We start from the raw sequence: 20,488 nt of genomic DNA, 5'->3' as shown, positions 1-20,488 counted from the left end.
AAATTTCACCACTCGATTGGCAAAGGTGCCTTCTGTCTAAGCCAGATTACTGGAATGTGATAAAAAAGGACATTTTCACTTTATTTCAAACTGGTATGCAAGTAGCTCCTTTTCTCATCAGTTGGTGAACTAGATAGTAATACGCCTTGGAAATACTTGCTACCTATTTTGGGCAAAGTAAAACGTTTAATTGTTTATTGCTAATGTTAATAATGCCGTAAAGTGGGTGCATAATAATTTTTTTAAGTATTAGTGTAAGTCACTAATTATATTAGCTTCTAAGTAATTAGTTACCTTATTTTCTTATTTTGGACTTAAATTTGGTCTCTCATTTACTAGGTGTTCTAGTGTGTACTTTAAATAATGTGGAAAACTTGGGAATCGCTTTCAGCATAACAAAACCGAAAAAAGCTTAAGAAATGTAGGTTTTCAATTACTTCAAAGTGATTCAAAATTGGTAATGTTGATAGCCTTTGCACCAAAGTTTAAATGACGTTTCAATGCGTTGCGCCCCTGATGAATCACGTCGCGAGTCTCTTCATTCACATGAGTGTCTTATCTTAATGATGCCAAAAGCTCACTAAAGCTATGATACGGATTAAATTGATATCTCATTGTATATTAATTGCGCTCCAGACTGCGTGCCGACAAAAATGTAATAAACGAGATGTTCCACTAAGTTTATTCGTTGCTCTCATGTCTATCTTTATTTCTCGATAACCCAAACCAAAAATCATCCTCTTTCTTGACTTTAGCACACTTAAAATTGCTAAACAGTATCGATAAAGTTTACGGGAAGCACTTTCTATTACATAGTTTAGGCATGGGTACCACTGAAAGATTCCAACCAATTTGACGGTCCTATTGTTATCTTTCAAATCTCTTGTAAATAGAAACTTTAAGGTGGCTTTAAGGGATGTAGCAAGGATAAATAATTAATTTAGTATTTTGTACTCATCCAGCAATAAGTAACTCAGATTGCCCTCTCAACAATTTGGTCAGGAGCTTAATTTCAAAACTAAGCGATTTCGTAAAAAGCTAATTATCAAATGTGTTGATGGAGATGGCGCTGAAAAAGTGAAACAACAGGCTGTGGTGGTCCGTGTGGAGTGTAGTGCACGTGCCCTGCCACAATCATCATCTCCACCTTGCGTGTAAGCACATTCCACCTCGATTTTTATGACTAAGTCTTGGATGGTGGTAAAACCACTGGCTTAGTAAAGGCCAAAGAAATTACGAATTCTATAATCAAAACCTACAACTTTGGCCACAGCATGTAAGGCTATGGTGAAAGGCTTTCGATTTAGTTCTGCGATACGTCGTACTATTTAGGCAAAAAACAGTGAGTCGAGTTAATTTTACTTCTAGGTTAGGTCACAATCTCTACAACCATCACGTAGCTTATTTTTCTACTCTGTACCACGTTAATAACATGTTCAGTGATAATGATGACATGAAATTTGTGTTCCGTTGAGCTTTAACGTGGAAAACAAAGTGGTATCTAAGCTACTTGTATAAACATTTGAAGATTAAGCCACCAAAAGTTGATCAGATTAACAGCGTTTACCTATAGTAGGTCGAGGAGACAATTTTACTTATAAACTGTAGGTGACTGAGCGGTCCCGTGAAAATGTATTTCATAATCCCAATGTGATTTTCATTTAACAGGTATTGCATCACCTCTTACAAATTTGCATCTTATTAATGCCAGTTAATGTGTAGGTTCCTTGGTTTCTTAGAATAGCACATTCGGTCAGAAGATAAAAGCGCCGTAAAGGACCGGTTATTCCGGTTAAAACTAGTGCGAATTCCTTACAACAATGGAGCAGCTCGTGACCTGTATGTGAGGACGGGAGATACAAAATTTTTCCACCAATTATTTATTAATATGCAAGATTAGTTAAAACAAATGCAGGCGAAAAAATACAGGAGTTTCTTTAAGATTTAAGCCCGCTGAGCGGTGTCGAGATTGCCTTCCGTGTGTGGTAGCCTTAGTGACTGACGCGACCCTCTGTGCTGGAAACCGCATGTACAGACAAATTTTCCAACAAAACTGTAAAAACTTCCAGCATTTGGGGTGTGCATTAGCCCGAAGAATATCTTATTTTAAGCACATGTCGACTTCTGTTCTATGGCCCATAATTCCACTACTAATTCAAAAACTTCCACTATTTTGCCATTTTGCTGGGTAATCATCGAAGCAATTGCCCTTGCCCGCGGCTCGTGGCTAATAGATGCTACGCTTCCGATGTATAACAAAAATAAATGCTTCATAGAATTTATGCCAGTAAACTACTATCTTATAACGTTAAGGGCAGCAACTGGTATCTTATCAGCTGAAACCAAGACTTATAAAGAACTCTTACATAAGCTGATAGAATTTCCACCACACAAACTTCCACGCATTGAAAGAAGACTTCATCCTGCCTATTCCAGCAAATCCCATCCCTAGGCTTGCCTATTTATCTTAACAAGCAATTATTTAGCTAAATTTAATGCTTTGACTCTATGTTTAACTTTTCGTTTAGATTACGCTGGCACTGAAGGACACGAAGCTTGTATTTCCGCCCAGGGGCATGACCTCCAGGCCATGTGAGTAGTCACCCAGCCTTTCTGTACGTTAGAAATGCATATCCTGTCCCAGTATCTTATCTTCTCTCATCCTCAGGGAAGTTTTGGGGAGCCACAGAAAATCCACCTAGCTGTCTATTATTAATAGTTAAGCTAGGATTGCTATTTACTATTTACAGCATCTACGTACATCGGAAATTACACACCCAAAAGCCTACCGATAGCATATCTTCCATAGCTTTATATTTATTGAAGAGATGATGCAAATTCAAACGGCAACATTTACATTTTTACATTCTACCTACAGGTAATCTGTTTTTTACGATCACGCCTTATTTCCGATTGGTAAAGTAGAGCCCTCTATCAAGTATGACAAATCGCCTAAGGTGTGGTGAGAAAGTCTCGTGAAAATTTAGTGGTGAAAACAAAAGTTAGTGACGTACTTTCTATGGTGACGAACGTCACCTGACAATGCAAGAGGTGAGATTTCAGACTGCGGAATATGTATATGTTTTTAAAAAATAAGTTCTCTACATGTAAATACGAAATTCAACAAAAGGCATAGACATTAGCTATTCATAAAACCAAATTAGCTATGCTAAGCTAGAGATTACACCCTTTTTTAGAAATAACGGTTTATTGAGATAACCCGTACCATGTCATCAAATGAACAAACTCGGAGAGTCAGAGACACCATCGTCGTCGAAAACGAAGCGCACGAACGTCAAGTGCCCGGGTGCTCGATAGGTGATGGTTCAACAACGATTTACAACATCTAGACAAAAGTCACAATCTTATAGCTTCTATGATTTTGAATAATGTCGGAATGCAGTGGCCATTTTGCTCAAATAGTGCAATAAAAATGTTTCAATTAACTAAATGAAATTGCATTCTTTTTCCACAAACGCCTTGCACGTCAACACAGCCACCATCAAGGTAACGCGTATCATAATCACATGATGCCCCTGGCATTACTGACGTCTTTGGGCCTTGCCTGCTTGAGTACCCTTGTTCTCAATCGTAAGAGCAATAAAAAAAAACACCTTCTCCTTAAAAGCTGTAATGTTTTTCGGTAACTGTGTTTCTCTCGACAGAGCCTACTTTGACTTAAAAGGAGCAGTGCAAGTTTAAAAAAGGCTACATTATTAATATACAAGTGTTAGCAGTAAAATGGTACGATTATTAAGAAAATCGCCTTATTTTTCGCCGCATTTATGAATACGATGTCTTAAAAAGGTATTTTTTCTTACGAAGGAACTCATCAAATGGCGGTTGTACTGTAATACGTTCGTTTGTTTGACTCTCGGTTTTGGGAATGAACCAGGTAGGTTCTTTGCCGCTATACCTTCGGAACGTCGGCAATACATATTATGCTCTAGTATTATATCTCCTTTCATCTTCAGGGAAGTCTCGGTGCGCTACAGTACACGTAATACCAGTAATTATTAATTCTATCATCGAGGTAGCAAGGCGTTTAGCTCCTAAATGCTAGGAAGCGAAGAAAACATTGTCTGCATACTTCTGAATAGGAAATAACATTATTCGGTCGAAAGTTATTCCTATTCTAACCTTTTTCCAGTATATTAAACGAACTCTCCAGCTTGTAGATTATTCCCATTCGTATCCGACGGTTTTATTACCTTTGCTTACAAGAGCGTTCATTGATAATGCGCATACAATTTACAAAGCAAGTTAAATGCACAAACACGTAAGATATTCGTCCTGCCCAAATTCCAAAATAAATAGCTCAAAAAAATTGAACGCAGTTATTTGTGGAAATCCCAATCTGGATCGTTATATTTCCAATTCTTTTTTGATACAACAATCCAAAAAATATAATCAGAAGCGATCTTATTTTCGTTGACACACTCATGGTGCGTCAGTTATCATCTAAACACGGCCTTCCAATGCTTAAACGAATTTGATTTTTTGAAGATTCATTTGGAAACAAATTGATAAATTAACTTCGCGCATGTCTCCCATTTCTCGTGAAGTTCTAGTGGTATTTTTACATCGCCAGTTTCTTTACAGCAGGCGATTCTTTATTAGCACAAATCTTTAAAGGGTCAATAGCGCCTGTTAGTAGGAAATTTGACTCAATTATGTGTTCAGATAAGGTGCTAAACGTTCCCCGTCTCCCTTAACCTCGACGAATTAAAATGCATCACTCTGAGGGACGTTAGCGAACTTCACAGACATTTCTGTCTGGTATCTGAATTCAATCTTTTCAGTATACTGTATCACATAACCATTTTGGCAAAGGGAGGTCAGAGTGCCAAAGTTGTCGCAACGTAGTGCCGGTATCCAACAGCACTTTCCAGCTGTTCGTCCACAGTTCGCGTAGTCGAGATGCGAAAAACGGACGATACTTCACGCCCCGTATCTCCTTAGGTCTCACCGCACACCAAACCTGCTTCCCTCCAGGCAAGACGGGTCCGAATGAAACCAGGATTGAGTCAAGGACGTGCAACGCAAGCACAGAGGAACCAATTTATCAGGACAACCTACAACAAACCACTACGTTACACAGCATTTGGTCAAAAACGATGACCTAACGCAATTCTCGAAAATGACGCCAAAAATGACATAATATACAGGTGATAAGTACGGTAAGAGGGTGAGTGGTCAGATTGTCATCATTTTTCGAGGGGGGTTATCGCTGAGAGCCCGTCGGACAACAGCCATAGAGAGGGTTAGAGTACGCTGTGACTCGTTTATTACAAGAACGTCGAAGGGAGTCCTATCGAGGGCGCACTCCGTCTCTGCATCATCGATTCCCGAATTGTAAATCCATCCACGCGCTCCCCGAGTGACAGGAGATGCCAAAATTCTCAGGTGCAGAAGAGGTGTATCCTTGTTCAGACTGGAAAAGTATTCGAGGTCGGTGGGTCTACGACAATCAGCCACTATTACGAAGGCGGGTTTGAAGGGCGAATCTTGGATAAGATATTCAAGAGCCTTGCGACAGAAAATGGTGGTATCTTTTCTCCGTAGGGCCTCCCCCCATCTCACCATGTGACGGCGGAAGTGCTCCTTGTAGGCAGACGAGGACATCAGTTCCTGCAGCTCCAAATGATACTCCTCAGCAAAAGCACGTTTGATTGGCTCTGAAATGTGAATGATGGCAGCTGTTTGACCCAATCTTTCTTGAATTTCATTGTGAAGAAAAGTGGCAACGTAGTCTTTGCCGCATTTTCGCTTCCCGGAAATTGCAATAAATCGAACGTCTTCCCAGTACGAAATAAAGTCTTCCTTCACCTAAAAGAAAACCCAAATATCAAAGAGCAGTTTGGACCAGTATATTTGGTACTTCACAGGTTATGGTAAATGGTAAAGGTCAGAACTATGGACAAATTACCTCATCTCCACTTGGACTGGAGAGCTGATCCCATGAGGTTGAAGATGTGGGTGAAACAGAGCAATGCGATTTACTACTAGAGATGGGCCAATGGATAGGTGTTGACACTTTTGTAGGAGAGCGGCTTTGAGTACGGCAAATGAAATTGCGAGTTAAAGCCATGATTCTGTAGAACGGAATTCTCAGAAGTTTATTAACACAAGCATGTACTGATGAAGAAACTATAGTTCCAGAATAAAACCCCGCCAACCCATAACATGTGAGTTAGAAATAATTCCATGTCTGGTAAAATGCAATTTAGTAGTGAGAAGAAAAAAACATTTGGATGCCAGAAACTCACACAAGACACGACTCGACTATGACCTACACAGGGATCACGAGTCCATTTATTCTCCTCAAGCATGGCATGTCAAGGTAACTCACAAACTTATGTAGTTAATGCAAACAATTAAATAAAAATAATTACCAAAGGCATTTCAACAACCCCCAAGAAGCATTTAAAGACACGTATGCCAACTGACTATACCAAACCAGCCGTCAAATCAAAGGCATTAACAACCTATCGCAAAATTAAAGTTCGTAGCTAGAACAAATAATTGCGAAAAGAAGCCAGCTTCTGACCTAATAGCAACCGAAAACTCCAACGATAATTAAAAAATTAGAAAATGGGTAAAAGCACTTGAAATAGATAGAGGATTCTAAAACATGACTAACTGAAAGGCACGCTTGGTATTGTTTAGTCCCTTTGTTTCCAAAACGAACCATTTCAAGCTGTCTAAGAAACACGCTTGGAAAATGGAGTTGCGGAGCAGAAATTAGATTCACCCATTTCGCTCTTACGCTAACACCAGACTTCAAATCCAGAAGATGCAAAATTACCAAAAAAATTATTCAAAAATGGTGCTTGCAATTAATTTGTACATTTGTTTTAATTTTTTGACACATATTGTTTTAAACATTTTCATTGTGCCTTAAAAAGCCAAAATGTGCAATTGTATGCAAGCATTGGTAATTCTTAAAAAATTATACCGGCGGACTTGTTGAAAATGTCATACCTTAGAATTGCATTATGATTTTCTTTGGAACACTACGATTAATTTAATTGTTGAACAAGGCGCAAAATTTGGTTGCTTCTTCACAGAGTAAGTTTGTGTTACGTCGTTTGAATCCGGTTTTTGCTCCAGGGGGTTGTACTTTATCTGTGTCTTTTCTTTCTTTGACAACTTCGACTTCCATTTTTAGCGATGTTATCCTAATACTGAGGTATTGTATCTTACTTGTTTCATCCCGCCATTGTTCGGTGGAGTTTATAAGCTCAACGAATTGGCACTTCACTCTATCCGAGCTTGTGCATTATAGTTCAACAATATTGCTCTTTAGATGAGTGTAAACCATCCTTCGAGTCCAGACTTCCAGCTTGTTCATCAGTGTGGCCAATTCGAATCATCACAACTAAGTAACACCTTTCTTGACGGGTTGCGCCCACTAGCCGAATCTTCAGCCATCAAGCCTTCCAACCCCAAAGGCAATGTTACTTACAGCATAGTTCAAAACAGGCCTTCTCTGTGTTCATCAGAATTCAAATCGCCTTCTTCACATGATGCTTCACTGAACATTCTCAATCTCGATTCCTTATCCAATAAACTTCTGTCATTAAGCACATCGGATACCAAAGCCGAAGGCCAAAATATTGCCTTAAGAGATCCCGAGGAAAACAAAGTCGACATTGATGTGATTGATTTTCGTCTGAATGCCGACGAGCTGCGTCATTTAGAAGAGGCTTTTAGCGATTTATCGACAGGTCCAAGGGACACTGGTGCGATCGCAACCGTAACTCTCGAGAGGCCAGGCGAATTATCAGCCTCTCAGTCTTCAGGTCAGGCAACTAATGTCTCCTCTCTTCCTTCGCTCTCCTCAGATCCCACCGACAATAGGATTCTGCCATCAGGAAGTACTGGGGTATCTAGGGATTTTAATGCATAACCTGCCTTAGTTTTTGTTACTTTAATATTTTGTCCCATATCCACTTTTTTGTGACCTGTTTCCCTTCCATTTCCCTTTTCTTTGGATATTGGTTAATTGTTTGTTACTTTGCAGGATGGATACAATACAAATCAGGAAGTAGCTGTTCGTGAGGATCAGGAAAATCAACCACCCATTGGTGGTTGGGACTCAAATGTTTTATCGGAAGCCTACTTTTACGGAAGACCTTTATCAACCATTGTTGAGTGGCAAAGTCGTGAGTCCTTCTCGGTGAGTTTTGAAGGCCATTTGTTTCATGGAAATAGGTTCAGACATTGTTATTGTGATGGATTATTAGCATTTATCTGTTTATCTTATGGAAATGCTTGAGCACTTCTGCTTGATATCATTGCGAACTCGCGTTGCTTCTTCATCATCATAGGTTCTTTTTCGTTACGGCTTATGCGCGAGTTCATGGCACATGGCCTTGATTTTCAATGATTTTTTTTTACCTCATAGTCTACAACTGCTTATCAAGGAAAGTCCCAAGTACAAGACAAGACCAGAGAGGCTATTGCTGTTAATGAAACCTTGGAAAACGCTTCTGGTTCGGTTTTTATATCAAAGCTGCCGACTTCTTCCCACAATTCCTTACAAGGTCCACGAAGATCCGGTATTGTGTATTTCCACGTTTAATACAGTTGTCTTACCCGTTAGGTGTTTTACAGTCATCACATATTATCAATAACCCGCAATCAATCGACAACCCTATGATGACCCTGGCCTCCTCGCCGGTAAACAGATTGCATTTTGCTATTACCTGTTTTTTGGGTGTTCTTAACAGATTCTAGTGAACTTTTACTCCTTTACTAACATTGCACGTGTTTCATTTCATAAAGTATTAAGTATTTTGAAATTTTAATCTTGATTTCCTCAGTAAATACCAACTTGTCTCTACCGCATAGATGAATACTGAACTGTCATTCCAAAGGACGAATGGGAAATCTGGAATTTTTGAGGGAGGCGAAAACACTAATTCATGCCGCCTTCCTGCCCATTTGCTCTCGCCTCTCTCCAGTCCCGTTAAGTCTAATTTCAATGAAAGATTCGCCGTCATAAATCATTCTGTTATCAGCAATGCAAGAAGAAGTACTTGCTTAAATGGTATTTTTCAGGCATTCACTACGAATATGCACCCCCTCCTTTTGTGCTTTTAAATTTTTCTTTCATTCACAGAACCAAAAAATGACGGTGAGGACACTCAGTATTCATTTGACTACGGTCAAATGGCATACCTTGTTCCTGGTGTTGGTTATTGGTACGTAAATGAGGTGTCGAAATCGGTGAATAAGGACAAGGCTATCGAGCCTCAAGTTCCACCCGTTCCTGCACCGAGGACCTCTCTACTGCCGTCGTCAATATGGGTGCCACCACTCGACCTTTCCACCCTCGCACAGGCTACTCCCTCCACTGCCACTATCGCCACAGTCCCTTCCAACCCTAACTCCTCTTCTCCACACTCCTCTAGAGGCTCTTCGATGGTACCTAGGCCCTCACCATCATCAGATGCGACAGCGAAGAATGGCGTGGTTGCTGATTCCTCATTGGGGACTTATGCCATAGCAACGCAGACAATCTCACGGGAAAGTGGCAGCATGATGAAAATGAAAGATGCGAAGACTACTTGCGAGGTAGAATTAAACTCTTCCACACCCTCAGATGCCACCAGTGCCTCACCGGAGGTTCCACCGAAAGCACCCGGTTTGTTATTTTCCCCATTTGAGCATGATCGTTAGAATTGAGTCCATGACTTTTTTGCGATGAATCGATCCAAAATAGTTGAGCAGATATTTATTACCGGGGTCCTGTGACATGACATCGTTATCTGCCCTTGAAATTGCTAAAATTTTGCATTGCTTGGCGATTTAGAGAGGGCTGATGGCTTTTCTTGCAGTATGAATTGAAATTCGGTAAATTTACTATTTTACATTGAGTTTATTTGCATTACTATAGCCGAAAGTAGTCATTTTCTTCTATATCTATAGGTAATGTAGAAATGTGTACACATGATGAAGGTGGACAAAATCTTTTCAATGTGGGAAAAGATAATGGAGCAACTGCATTGGTAAATAGCAAGAATAAACACCCCCTTATGGCCACCTCCCGCTGCCTCTTTTGGCGTGCTTGTACCTATGGTCATGAAAGGTATGTTTTTATTCTACACTTTCTGCTGCTGTAAAGCGTGAATAGTGCCACAGCTCAAGTGGAGAGGTCTTTAAACTTAGAGCCGTTTTTTTACTAAGTTTACTTGACGATTTATTTGTGTACTCCCTGTGGGAAAATTTGGACATTGGTTCACTGTGTTTCCGCTTGTTCATTTTTTATTTTACTTAACTAAAGTAATAATCCTTCTAATCTATGTCAATGTTCCCCTTGCAGCAAGCAAGCGTTCGTTCTTCGTCAAGATTCTGACCATCTTATGAAAGTGAAGCTGCAAATTACGGAAGGAAGGGACTTCTTTACGGTAAGCACTTGTTTCTTTATCCCAAGTGTCATCCTGTTATAGTGTGTGGTTTCCTCCTAATACTCTACCATCTCGTTTGAGGAAGTATACATTCCTATCATGTTTAGTGAGCAGATTTTATTGATATCTAACGGCAATTGTTAAATGTAGTCGACCATAACCTCGGATCTATCATGTCTAGTCAGTTCAATTCCCAGTTGGTGGTTTGTTAAGCCTGAGTTCAACGTATTGAAGGTTTTTATTTGTCCCGTTGTAATTGTTGCCGCTAAATTCAGTTGCGATTGATATTACGCTTGCATTTAGCTACTCGACCACCGTGGCTTTATTACCCAGAAAGGATCACGCGTGATAGAACTTCCTCCGCGGCTGGCATGCACGGTGACTGTGGTTTATAAACCACGTCCACCGCTTTTTTGGCACACTGGAATCCTTGCCTTCCGTGAAGTACCCTGCAAAAGTGATGCCAATGCTCAAAGCTCTAGCTCTCGCTGCTACCTGGTGAGCGCAATATCTACCACTTTTTTCATTGGACTTCTGTTTGAGTAATCACTTCCAAATATTGCTCAATCAGTCCCAGCTTATTTATTTTGCTGTTGAAGTTGCTTGATCATTTTCCCTTATCTGTACGAATTCCTTTCCCTAAAGCGGTTGAGGTCATTGGACGTTTCAGAACATTCAATTTTTGAGACTACTTTGATACCGAGATTGCTTCTTTCCTGTTTGACGAATGGCTCTGGTATTAGTATGAGTTACCTGTATGTCAAGGCTTTACACTGCTTTCTTCTAGCAACGCTTAATCGGTTACGTGGGAGGAAGCAGCGTCCAATGTGACTTTTGCAGAGGCGTGGATGAAAAGACCTACTGGACGTCTGCCTTTTCCACCCCCACCGAGGCTGACAAACCACTTCGGACGAAATCCTCCTATTACGCTCGCGTCTCCATTCTCAATGTTGGTCTTCGTACAGCGTGGGTTTTCGCTGTAGCCATGGCACCCAACTCCTGTAAGGACAGCTCACTCACCCCTCTATCTGGGGTGCGCATCAGACCTGCCCGATTTGTTCTGAGACCCAGTGAATCACGGGTTCGTCACCTATTTCCTTCAATATGCATGCATGAAATTATTTTTGACGCATGCGATTAGGAGTTTAGGGAAGCCATAAACTACTACTAAAACGAATGTTACATACCCTAAGACTTGGGATTCGTAGTTAATTTCTTCATTACGTCCGACTGGCCATTAGGAAGTATATTCGACTTATGTAAGCTTCCTTTGCCTGTAGATTTTCCCATTTCGATGGTTCCGTTTTGGCACGTTGTCGCGCTTTTAGTTAACCCTGGAAATCAGTTAGATTTTCTTCTACCTGCCTGTTTTTTACCGATCTTTAGAGTATTTTAAAACGTTTTGCGCCTTAGGACGTCATCATTTCGATAGCGGATGAGCCTCTTGAAGTCCAGGTTCTCTTTTATAATGGCGACGAAATTCTGCGTTATCAGTGCAGAAAAATGTAAGTTCCACTACCTTTGCGGACCGTCGTGTGTCCAGTCTGGTTACTATCCGTCTTTTTTAAAACTTCTACTCGGCCGTATGAATGATTGCTTGGTAACTCGAATCGTTCTTCCGACTTGTATTTGTAAAAGCGTATCCAATGTAAGCTGCTATCATTGATGGCGGCGCGAAATTTCGTTTAACGTTTATCTAGGCTTGCCGCTACTGGTCAACCTGAGCAATCGCCTCCGCGCACATTGCCGCGGCCGCATCACCGTCTTCGCTCTGCCTACATTATGAGGCCCTTCGATGGAGAAACTCAAGATATGCCGGGTAATTTGTATGTTGCTTATATATCTTTCATTGACTCACAGTTCGCTTCGCTACTGCATATTCACCTACCACAGGCGAGATGTCCCTTTCCGTCTCGGAAGGTCACTACAACTGGCATGGGGCTTTACAGGACGAGCAACGCTCCCGCGCCCCCCTTAGTCTTACCATCTACCCTCTGCTTACTGAGGCATCCACCTCCAGCTTTGAGGCCTCGAGCTCTCTCATTATTGGCCATCACATTGAGGATGATTTCCACCAACTCGCGAATGAGAACGTCCGTCCCTCAACTTCCCTTGAAACTACTGCTCAGGCACGTTGCCAGTACTACCCTTCTTTTGAGTCAGTTAACCCTATTGGGTTGCTCATTTTATTTTTTACGCTCTCCTGTTACGGCTTAAGTCTAGGAAGATTGATCTTCTGAAATCTCCATGGCTTAATAAAAACCGTCAGGTGTTCTGCAGTAACATGTCAACGGTCAAAATTAATGAGACTGCCTCTCTCCTTTAGGTGCGATGGCCGAGCGGAGATAGCGACGCCACACCGGGTCGTCTAACTTCCCTTTCCATGGGAAATCCTGCCTTCGCCAGATCCTCTCAGCGCAAACGCGATAGGCTATCTCCCTCTCCCGCCACTACTTTACCTTACGAGGACATTTGTGACTATCCGCCCCCCAATTTGAACTCACCTCCCCAGCCCTCGAAGGTACCCTTGGTCACCCTTCGCCCTGATTCTCAACTCATCTTTGCCCCCTGTCGACCCGGACTATTTACCTGTGAGTTTTCCTCCCCCAATGTGCTGGAATATTCTTATTCCGAAGTCAGTGACAAGTGTAGGTGACATTTATTTGAGGAAGATTACTTATATTGCCTCTTGTCTTATTAAGCTGCAACCCTACAAATTGAGCTGGCGGCGTTGGATGCCTCGCAGAGCGTGGAAGGTAGCGGTAACCTCACATCGAGCACCACGTCTCGTAGGCGCCTCTCATCGCTATGGCGCCTTTACTGGCGCGCGACACCTGTGCGGGCGGAAGGGGTGGAAAGCGTCTTCGCCTTCCTTGTGCCGCCGCGTCCTCTTCTCGTTGAGCCTGGCGAGACACATCATCTACCCTTCAGTTTCCGTCCGCCCCGCGACGCCCCCCCGGACACCCGGTTCTCTCAGCGCTGGCTTTTTTCCTTCCACCTCTCACGTGACGTCACTGGCCCTCTTGTACTCGATGCTGCTTTTAATGGACCCACTCAAGAATCTGAAATCCTCTTTGTGGGCGACACACTTAGTGTGCGACACTAAAAATCGGTTTGAATACCACTTTCCAGTGCTGTTTGTCTAAAATCAGTGTCTTTTGGTTGTAGGAATCTCATCAGGTGTCGGTGCCAGGGCCCAAGGCTGTTATTGTTAAACCACTGCTTAAGTTTAGGGGTGTCCCAGTCGTGTTCAGGCGTAACGACCAGCAGTGCCAGGTGTTTATTCTGTCTACGTATTTTTGTGTCATAGCCAGGAACGCTTCACTAACGCCTTCTTTTCTCAGGTTAATTTGATCAACACCTCTTTCGATGAGCGGCTGACGGTGATTGTGGGGCAAATAAACTCTCCAGCCTTTGAGTTGATCAGACCAACATCGAAAAAGTTTTTTATAGAGTGAGTTGTTTCACTTAGTTTAGTGTTCCAATCATCTCATAGGCAGATTTCGAAATCCACCAATGTCACAGAGAGCAGTATGAGGATTGCACTCCGTGCAATTTCACGTATGATTTTTCTTCTGTCTAGACCTCGATCAAGCGTGCGTATGGTTGTTCAAAGCCGATTTGGAGATGCGTTGAAGAGTGCGAAGGAAACCACTGCCTTTCTACCTTTGTGGTGGTCGAGCGAGGCGGATCAAACAGTTAGATACGAGAGAAGTGTTCCCCTCAAGGCAATTTTGTAAATTATATAGCAAGCCTGGTTTTGATGTACTTATTGTGATATTTCAGTAAAAGTGTAAGATATACATCGTGGCTCGTGCTTCTGCCCTATATACTAGGTCGCTCCTTTGTACACTTCCAGATCACTTTGACCTTGAGTTCATTTGACAAAATAAATTAAAGACAATTTGCTGCTCTCTCAAAAAACTGACCGGGTCTCGATTATTTGAAATCGTTTAAACTATATGAGGCGTCTGTGGTTAGGGTATGCCACAGCAGGAAATCTACTTCCGTCATGCTGACGCGGATCATATCCTTTTATTCATTGTGGAATCAGCGATGTGATCTGTTCCATGAAATTTGCATCTGTTGCTTTCAGCTGTAGCGGCACTCCAATGGTGGTCGTTTTATGAAATGTTTCCGGTGTCCACTTTCGACATCTTGTGGAAATCGGCAGTCACAAGACAGCCACTCTATCGGTTCGCCGTGCTAACTGGATGGCCCTGAGATCGCAATAAGGCGTCAAATCAGAAAAGTGGTCAGTTTTTAGCGTGGGGGTGGGCTAACAAGCCATAGCCGTAGCCTTTCAGTCACGGTGGGAGTGCACTTTTGGGGCTTGTAGGGTCAACGTGGACGAATGCGCAGTATATTGCTCATTCGACTGTGGGATTGTCCTTACGCAATGAGTTAAAAATACTGCAACCCAGCAAGAATGAGCTGCGGTTGGAGTAACTACTTGTATGCTGCCGGTTATCGCCCATATCCTCCCATTCACCTTTGCCCGACACTAACTAACTCAGGATCCCAATGAATATCTTTATTAATAAGAGGTTTGGGTATTTACAAATTCAAAGAGGCGAGTTCACTTTCGGAGTTTTTTGGGAACCGGTAGCTGAAATGAAACCGAAGTGGTGCATCAGAAGACTAGAAACGAGAACCTCTCAACGCAAAGTAACGGTTTGTGACATGGAGTTGCGTTCTCTTAGCGTGAGATGTGTAGATGGGCGCAACTCAGGTGTTTTTCTAAGACGAGGGTGATATCTGCTTAAGTGCTGACAAACTTGTCATCTCGATGTGGTATTGCGCTCTCATGCATTGATCAAAAGAGCCACAAATATTATTGTCCGCCGTTCTTATGGGGAAGTTCGTTGTTTCTTTTGCTATGTAGGCATCAAGGCTCTCTGGAACCGAGGCTATGCATTCTATGAGGGATTGATATAGCACACTAAATGATAACGGATTTAGTCACGTTAATAGCTTTTTGCAACTTGGGTACTGGGACACGGGGACCAGATTTCGCATCAATTATCAGCCATCCTGGCGGATAAAGTACATGCCACAAGATTCATCATCATCACTTGCATTTTGCGATGCGCCATGGAAGGTACTATACAAATTTAAGGCCTCTGGTACTATTAAGCAAAGGATAAAAAAGTTATTCACCATTTTAGGCATAGTGCTAGTTCGTTTTTCGCCCACGGAAACCTTCCAGTTGCGCTTGGCACCCGGTGATTTGAGTGCCTTTGCACAAGCTCTGCGAGCCTTGAGCACCTCTGTCAGTGAGGCATCGATTGTCTCGCCCTCCGAGTCATCCCCCGCCAGAACGTCCACCTCTTCTACCTCGTTATCATCGTCCGATGCCGAGGCAGAAACACTACTCGCTACCTCTTCAATTTTGTCTTGGGTGAACATAGGAATTGGAGAGCATAAGAAGGTGTTATCAAAAAACTAGAAGACACCGGATGATGGTAATCGACATGACCTTAACGTTTTGTAAAATAAAGCGGTGGTGTGCAAGGTGCCATTTTCTGCACCACAATTTCTTGTCCTTAAATATGCTTTGAAGTAACATGCTACCAGCAGTAGATATTCAATCACATTTTAGGACTGCTAGCTTAGTTTCCAAATCTAAGGAGTGCTATCACAACGTCTACTCACCTTCCCCATCAGATTCTCCTTCATCTGTGTCATCGTCCTCATCGTTTCCATCATCACCGCCTTCTTCAGAAATATCTTTAATTGAAAAAAAATCTCAGAGTACCCACCAAACTATTTTAAGTCGCATCAATAAATATAAGCATACCTATTACCCTATTTTTCAATTAAAATAGACTACATTTTAAGATGTTTTGTTCTAAACGACGCTGCCTCATTCAAGTCAATATGTTGTGACTAAAGTAGCCAACCTTCCACTTCAACATCCTTATCGTCATCAGGCTCTTCGCCATCCTCATCCGACTGCACCTCAATCGCTTCTTCAGCCTTTATCTTTCCTTTAGCCTGTTTAATCATGTCAGAAAGAAGAGAGGCCGATGCAGTCCTAGCAACATCATCCCCTTTAGCTTCTTCGACAGTCAATTCCCCTTTAGTACCTTTATCTTTGCTCATTCTCGCTTTACTACCCGACTTCTGCGCGTCCCGTCGCTGGATCCTTGTCGGTTTCAGCGAATCGCTTTTCTTGGAGCCTTCTGCCAATCCATTATCTCCCTCTTCATCCTTTGCATTTACCAATGGTTGAATTACCACTTTTCCCACACGCTGAGCAAGTTGGGTCTCCTTCTGTGGCCGAATAAGCACGCTGGACTTAGATGAGGAGGCAGTGTCAGCACTGGCAGGCTGCTTTTTTTCAGATGGTTTAAAGGCAAAGTTCACAGAGATGGGATGACCTTTCAGAAGGAGTCTGTGACATTGAGAGAAGGCATCGAGAGCAACTGCATCCGAAACGTAGCTGAGAATCGCATAGCTAAAGTTCCCCAAAGCAATGCGATTAGCAAAATCATAATTAATTAAATTCCAAGACAACGCTGTGGGGCAGTAAAGGGGGGATTCAGATTCGAGGAGTGTGCATACCCGTAATTGAAATTGTGTTGAGACATTGGCAGTCGGATATTTTCGGCGGTGGGAAAGATCCTTTTAAGGTCGGTCTGGTTCACTCCAGGTGCTAGGCCGGTGACCAGAATACGCGAAAAATCAATATTCTCCGAACTGTAGACTCCATCGGCAACTCTGTTGTCGCCGTGCTGCTGACTAGATCGGATCTCTGCTCGCATCGACTGGCCTGCAAATAGACGACCTGAGATGGACAACTTCTCCTTTCCTGCTATTTCCGCGTCCGCAAATTCCACAAAAACAAAACTACAGTAAAAATAAATTATGGTTAGAAGGACGCAAATTCCAACCGGCAACGGCAGCAAATGAGCCCTCTTCAGTCCGTAATGTAAGAAAAAATGATACACGTTGATAAACAGCTTCATAATCGATCGCTAATAATGAGATGCAACAAATGTATCAAAACTGAATATAATGCAAAAGCGTAGGAGCCTACACAAATGCTGCATTCAAATGTTTAGACTAAGACTTTAGCGGTAAGCATAAAGAAAAGTAGCATGAGAATTAATTCACGGTGAAAATACATACGTGCGCAACTTGTTCGACTTAGGCCTTGTGAAAAATCGGCAGCTTTTCATCTTGGGAATGAACTTCTTCAACATATCGAAAGTGCAGTCACCTGGGATGGGCGCAACGTATAAACAACGAGAATCGAATTCGGCTAAAAGGCAACCAAATCCAATAAGCGTCGAAACGTCCAAACTTACAACATGGGTGAAGCAATTTGATGTTACTTTTCAATACGGGTCTGCCTAAAATGGTCATAGCTAAATCTTAAGGTAGTGAAGATGCAACTCGTCTACACAATGCTCCAAAAGATCCACACAGATCATCCAAAATGAATGCCTCGAGCAATCTAACTCACCGACGCGCTCTCGCATCTCTTTCAGAATGGCGGTTTTGTCCAAAAGGGAGAACTTTTTGGTTTTCGCCCGACAACTCAGAGTTTTATCATCCCGTTTGTTCCCTTCAGGCCTATCCTAGTAATGGGAACAGAGGCAAAATACGTCTGTAGAACAAGGAAAAACCATGAACTTTTCATGGAACTCTAGTAAAATCCTAGCAATATCGTAGGCCATTTCATTTCCCAACTACACGGTAACCCAACAGTTCATACACAGACCTACCTTGCTCAATTTCTTGGTTTCTAGGTTGGGTTTTTTGGCAGCATTTCCTGGTTTCGATTCTACAATAAATTAAACTTTTTGAGATAATTTCCCCCGAAAAGGCTAAAACACTTTCCCATCCTCCTACAAAAACCATCTCAAGATTACAGGAATACACAATGTCAGCTTTAATACATTTTAATACAGAACAATTGCCACCTTTAAATTAAATTTGATAAACCGGTCTTGCCACAAACTGGATAACTTCCAATTTTAAATGCGGCCACAATTTGTTTTCTAGCGCAATACTTATACATTAGGTCCCTTTTTCCGACAGAAGCGAACCTTCGCAGCCATCCTTATTTATCGCTCCAGTGTCATTGATTTCCACATCAGCATCACTGTCGTCGGCACTCTCTTCCGAATGGGGCGTCTCATCGATATCCTCTTCGGAGGCATCCAGGTCAGCTTCGCTGTCATCCTCAGCCTTGGAACCTTCCTCCCTACCAGAGTCATCACCCAACCCCCAATCCGCGTGGATTAGCTCCGGTTCACTACTGCTTAAGGCCTCTCCTTCGGCCTCCTCCATTCTGACCTTTTTTGAAGGGTTCACGGACTCCACTAAAGGCTTTGATATCCCCGCTACTTCTTGCGCTGCCTTTCGCTTACGGTTGCGACGCTTTCGGCTCTTTCCACTCTCTGGAATGAAAAAATGATAACTGCGTGACTCCCACATACAAGTTACTGAATACTAGCATTCCAAGTTCCGAAAAATTATAGCCACCACAATATTACCTTTGGCCGGGTCACTTGGATTCGCGCTCACAGTAAGTGACACCTTGGGTTTCTGCTCAATAGAAGATGCTTCCGAAGAAATTCTCTTTTTTTTGTTACGTTTCCTCTTTTTCTTCCCCTTCCCAGTTTCATCAACCACAGGAACATTCTCTCCCTGCCGCTGCTCCCTATTCTGGCTCACTGGTCCCGCTGGAGCAACATTTTCCAGCTTTATACCGGAATGTACATTCGCGGCCTTCTTACCGTGACGCTTCTTCTTCTTCTTTTTGGAGGTGATGGTAACTGGCGGAGCGGTCAGAGAAACGGACTTTTCGGAAATGGCTTTTATGAGAGCCTCTTTCTTGACCTTGCCCTCCGTCTTCTTCAAACCTAGGACTGATTTTCGACCAGCAGCTGCAGCGGCAGCCTTCTTCAACTTTCTTGACTTCTTGCTCATTACTCTGAAAAGATAATAAGTAATAGGATAAATGATCTCCATTCAGACCATTCATTCCGAATCCAAAAAAACTCGCAATAAGCTATTTTATGTGAAATTTCGAATGAATTCTCAGATAGTAGAAGTATTGGGTAGGCATTTTTTTTCTACAACATCTGCGTAAAAAAAACGCATCATTCTTCATAGAATACAAGTGAAAGGTGATACAGTCCTAAGTTGATGCATCCTTAGTTTATACCATTACCGCAAAAAAAATTGTGACACCTCTGCACCTTTCATGTTGGGCAATGAAAGGGAGAAGGTAAAACTTCTAAAAGGTAAGCAGAAAATGTCCTCAGCGTCCAACCCTGTCCACCTACAGAGATATGGCCAGGTGTGAATAGCTGAAGCAGAGTACATTTCGCACAAGAACAGAAAATCTCCACGCCGGATACGGGAGATTCACCACCATGTGCAAACACCCGCTCATGGTTGCTTATTCTAAATGATCAAATCGCCTTAGAGTTCAACCCCATCCATCTACAAAAGTACAATTGGACGTGAAGAGGCAGTCAGTTTTTTCACACAGATACTGAAGACCTCCACATTACCCAATGCAGATACATCAATACATGTCGCAGACTTCTCTACACTTCACCTAAATGAGCGTATAAATAGACAAAAGTGATGAGCAGTCAAGATTGCCAAAATAATGCAAATTGAAATTGCCCCATGGCAACTTTCGAGGAAAAACAGTTGGCATATACCGGACATTCCAAGTATGCTTAATCCAGCTTCTATCAGACATTAGCCCAGAAGCAGTATAGCGTGACTAATTTTCGATTACAGCCACTCGACCATAATTAAAACGTCAACACCAGTACGGACTGACCGCACGCCGGTTCACGAGCTGCACGATGCACCGAAGATTTAATCGGGACGGAGAACAATTTAAACAAAAAAGAACAAACAGCCAATTTAAACTAACAATGCATAAAATTGGATTATCTAAACCCAATGTTGAGCTAAGACACACGCAGTACATAGATATCAACTAAAAGTTGCTTTTGCCCTAAAATAAAGCACTTTGATGTCGCGGAAACAGTGATCACACTGCAACTACTAGCAGTGCTCACTTGTTAAACTAGGAC

General features: G+C 42.2%; 3 protein-coding genes across 3 annotated transcripts; 1 reads left to right on the top strand and 2 right to left on the bottom strand. All coding sequences in view use genetic code 11, as the record gives it.

Moving 5' to 3' along the window:
- Nucleotides 1–5,196: 5,196 nt before the first annotated feature.
- On the bottom strand, nt 5,197–6,091 carry EGR_01880 (putative phosphomevalonate kinase; the record flags this gene model as incomplete). Its single annotated transcript, XM_024491129.1, has 2 exons — nt 5,197–5,829; nt 5,930–6,091. 2 exons carry the CDS (start codon nt 6,089–6,091, stop codon nt 5,197–5,199), a joined length of 795 nt encoding a protein of 264 aa, XP_024354585.1.
- Nucleotides 6,092–7,309: 1,218 nt separating this feature from the next.
- On the top strand, nt 7,310–14,545 carry EGR_01879 (hypothetical protein; the record flags this gene model as incomplete). Its single annotated transcript, XM_024491128.1, has 17 exons — nt 7,310–7,888; nt 8,027–8,182; nt 8,411–8,498; nt 9,128–9,652; nt 9,937–10,096; nt 10,331–10,415; nt 10,719–10,913; nt 11,203–11,496; nt 11,829–11,920; nt 12,116–12,234; nt 12,276–12,508; nt 12,742–13,006; nt 13,118–13,509; nt 13,584–13,691; nt 13,760–13,869; nt 13,999–14,151; nt 14,512–14,545. The coding sequence occupies 17 exons, from the start codon at nt 7,310–7,312 to the stop codon at nt 14,543–14,545; spliced, it is 3,588 nt and encodes a 1,195-aa protein (XP_024354584.1).
- Nucleotides 14,546–14,994: 449 nt separating this feature from the next.
- Nucleotides 14,995–20,198, bottom strand: EGR_01878 (hypothetical protein; the record flags this gene model as incomplete). The annotated part of the gene is made up of 11 exons (XM_024491127.1): nt 14,995–15,024; nt 15,576–15,811; nt 16,071–16,145; nt 16,319–16,875; nt 16,983–17,267; nt 17,550–17,682; nt 17,887–18,001; nt 18,149–18,207; nt 18,473–18,826; nt 18,923–19,362; nt 20,185–20,198. 11 exons carry the CDS (start codon nt 20,196–20,198, stop codon nt 14,995–14,997), a joined length of 2,298 nt encoding a protein of 765 aa, XP_024354583.1.
- Nucleotides 20,199–20,488: the final 290 nt, after the last annotated feature.

The sequence above is a fragment of the Echinococcus granulosus genome, assembly GCF_000524195.1.
Source record: "Echinococcus granulosus chromosome Unknown EG_S00007, whole genome shotgun sequence".
In the NCBI taxonomy this organism is placed as follows: Eukaryota; Metazoa; Platyhelminthes; class Cestoda; order Cyclophyllidea; family Taeniidae; genus Echinococcus; species Echinococcus granulosus.
Note: the sequence above shows the minus strand (reverse complement) of the source record. Positions and strands in the feature narration are given on the sequence as shown.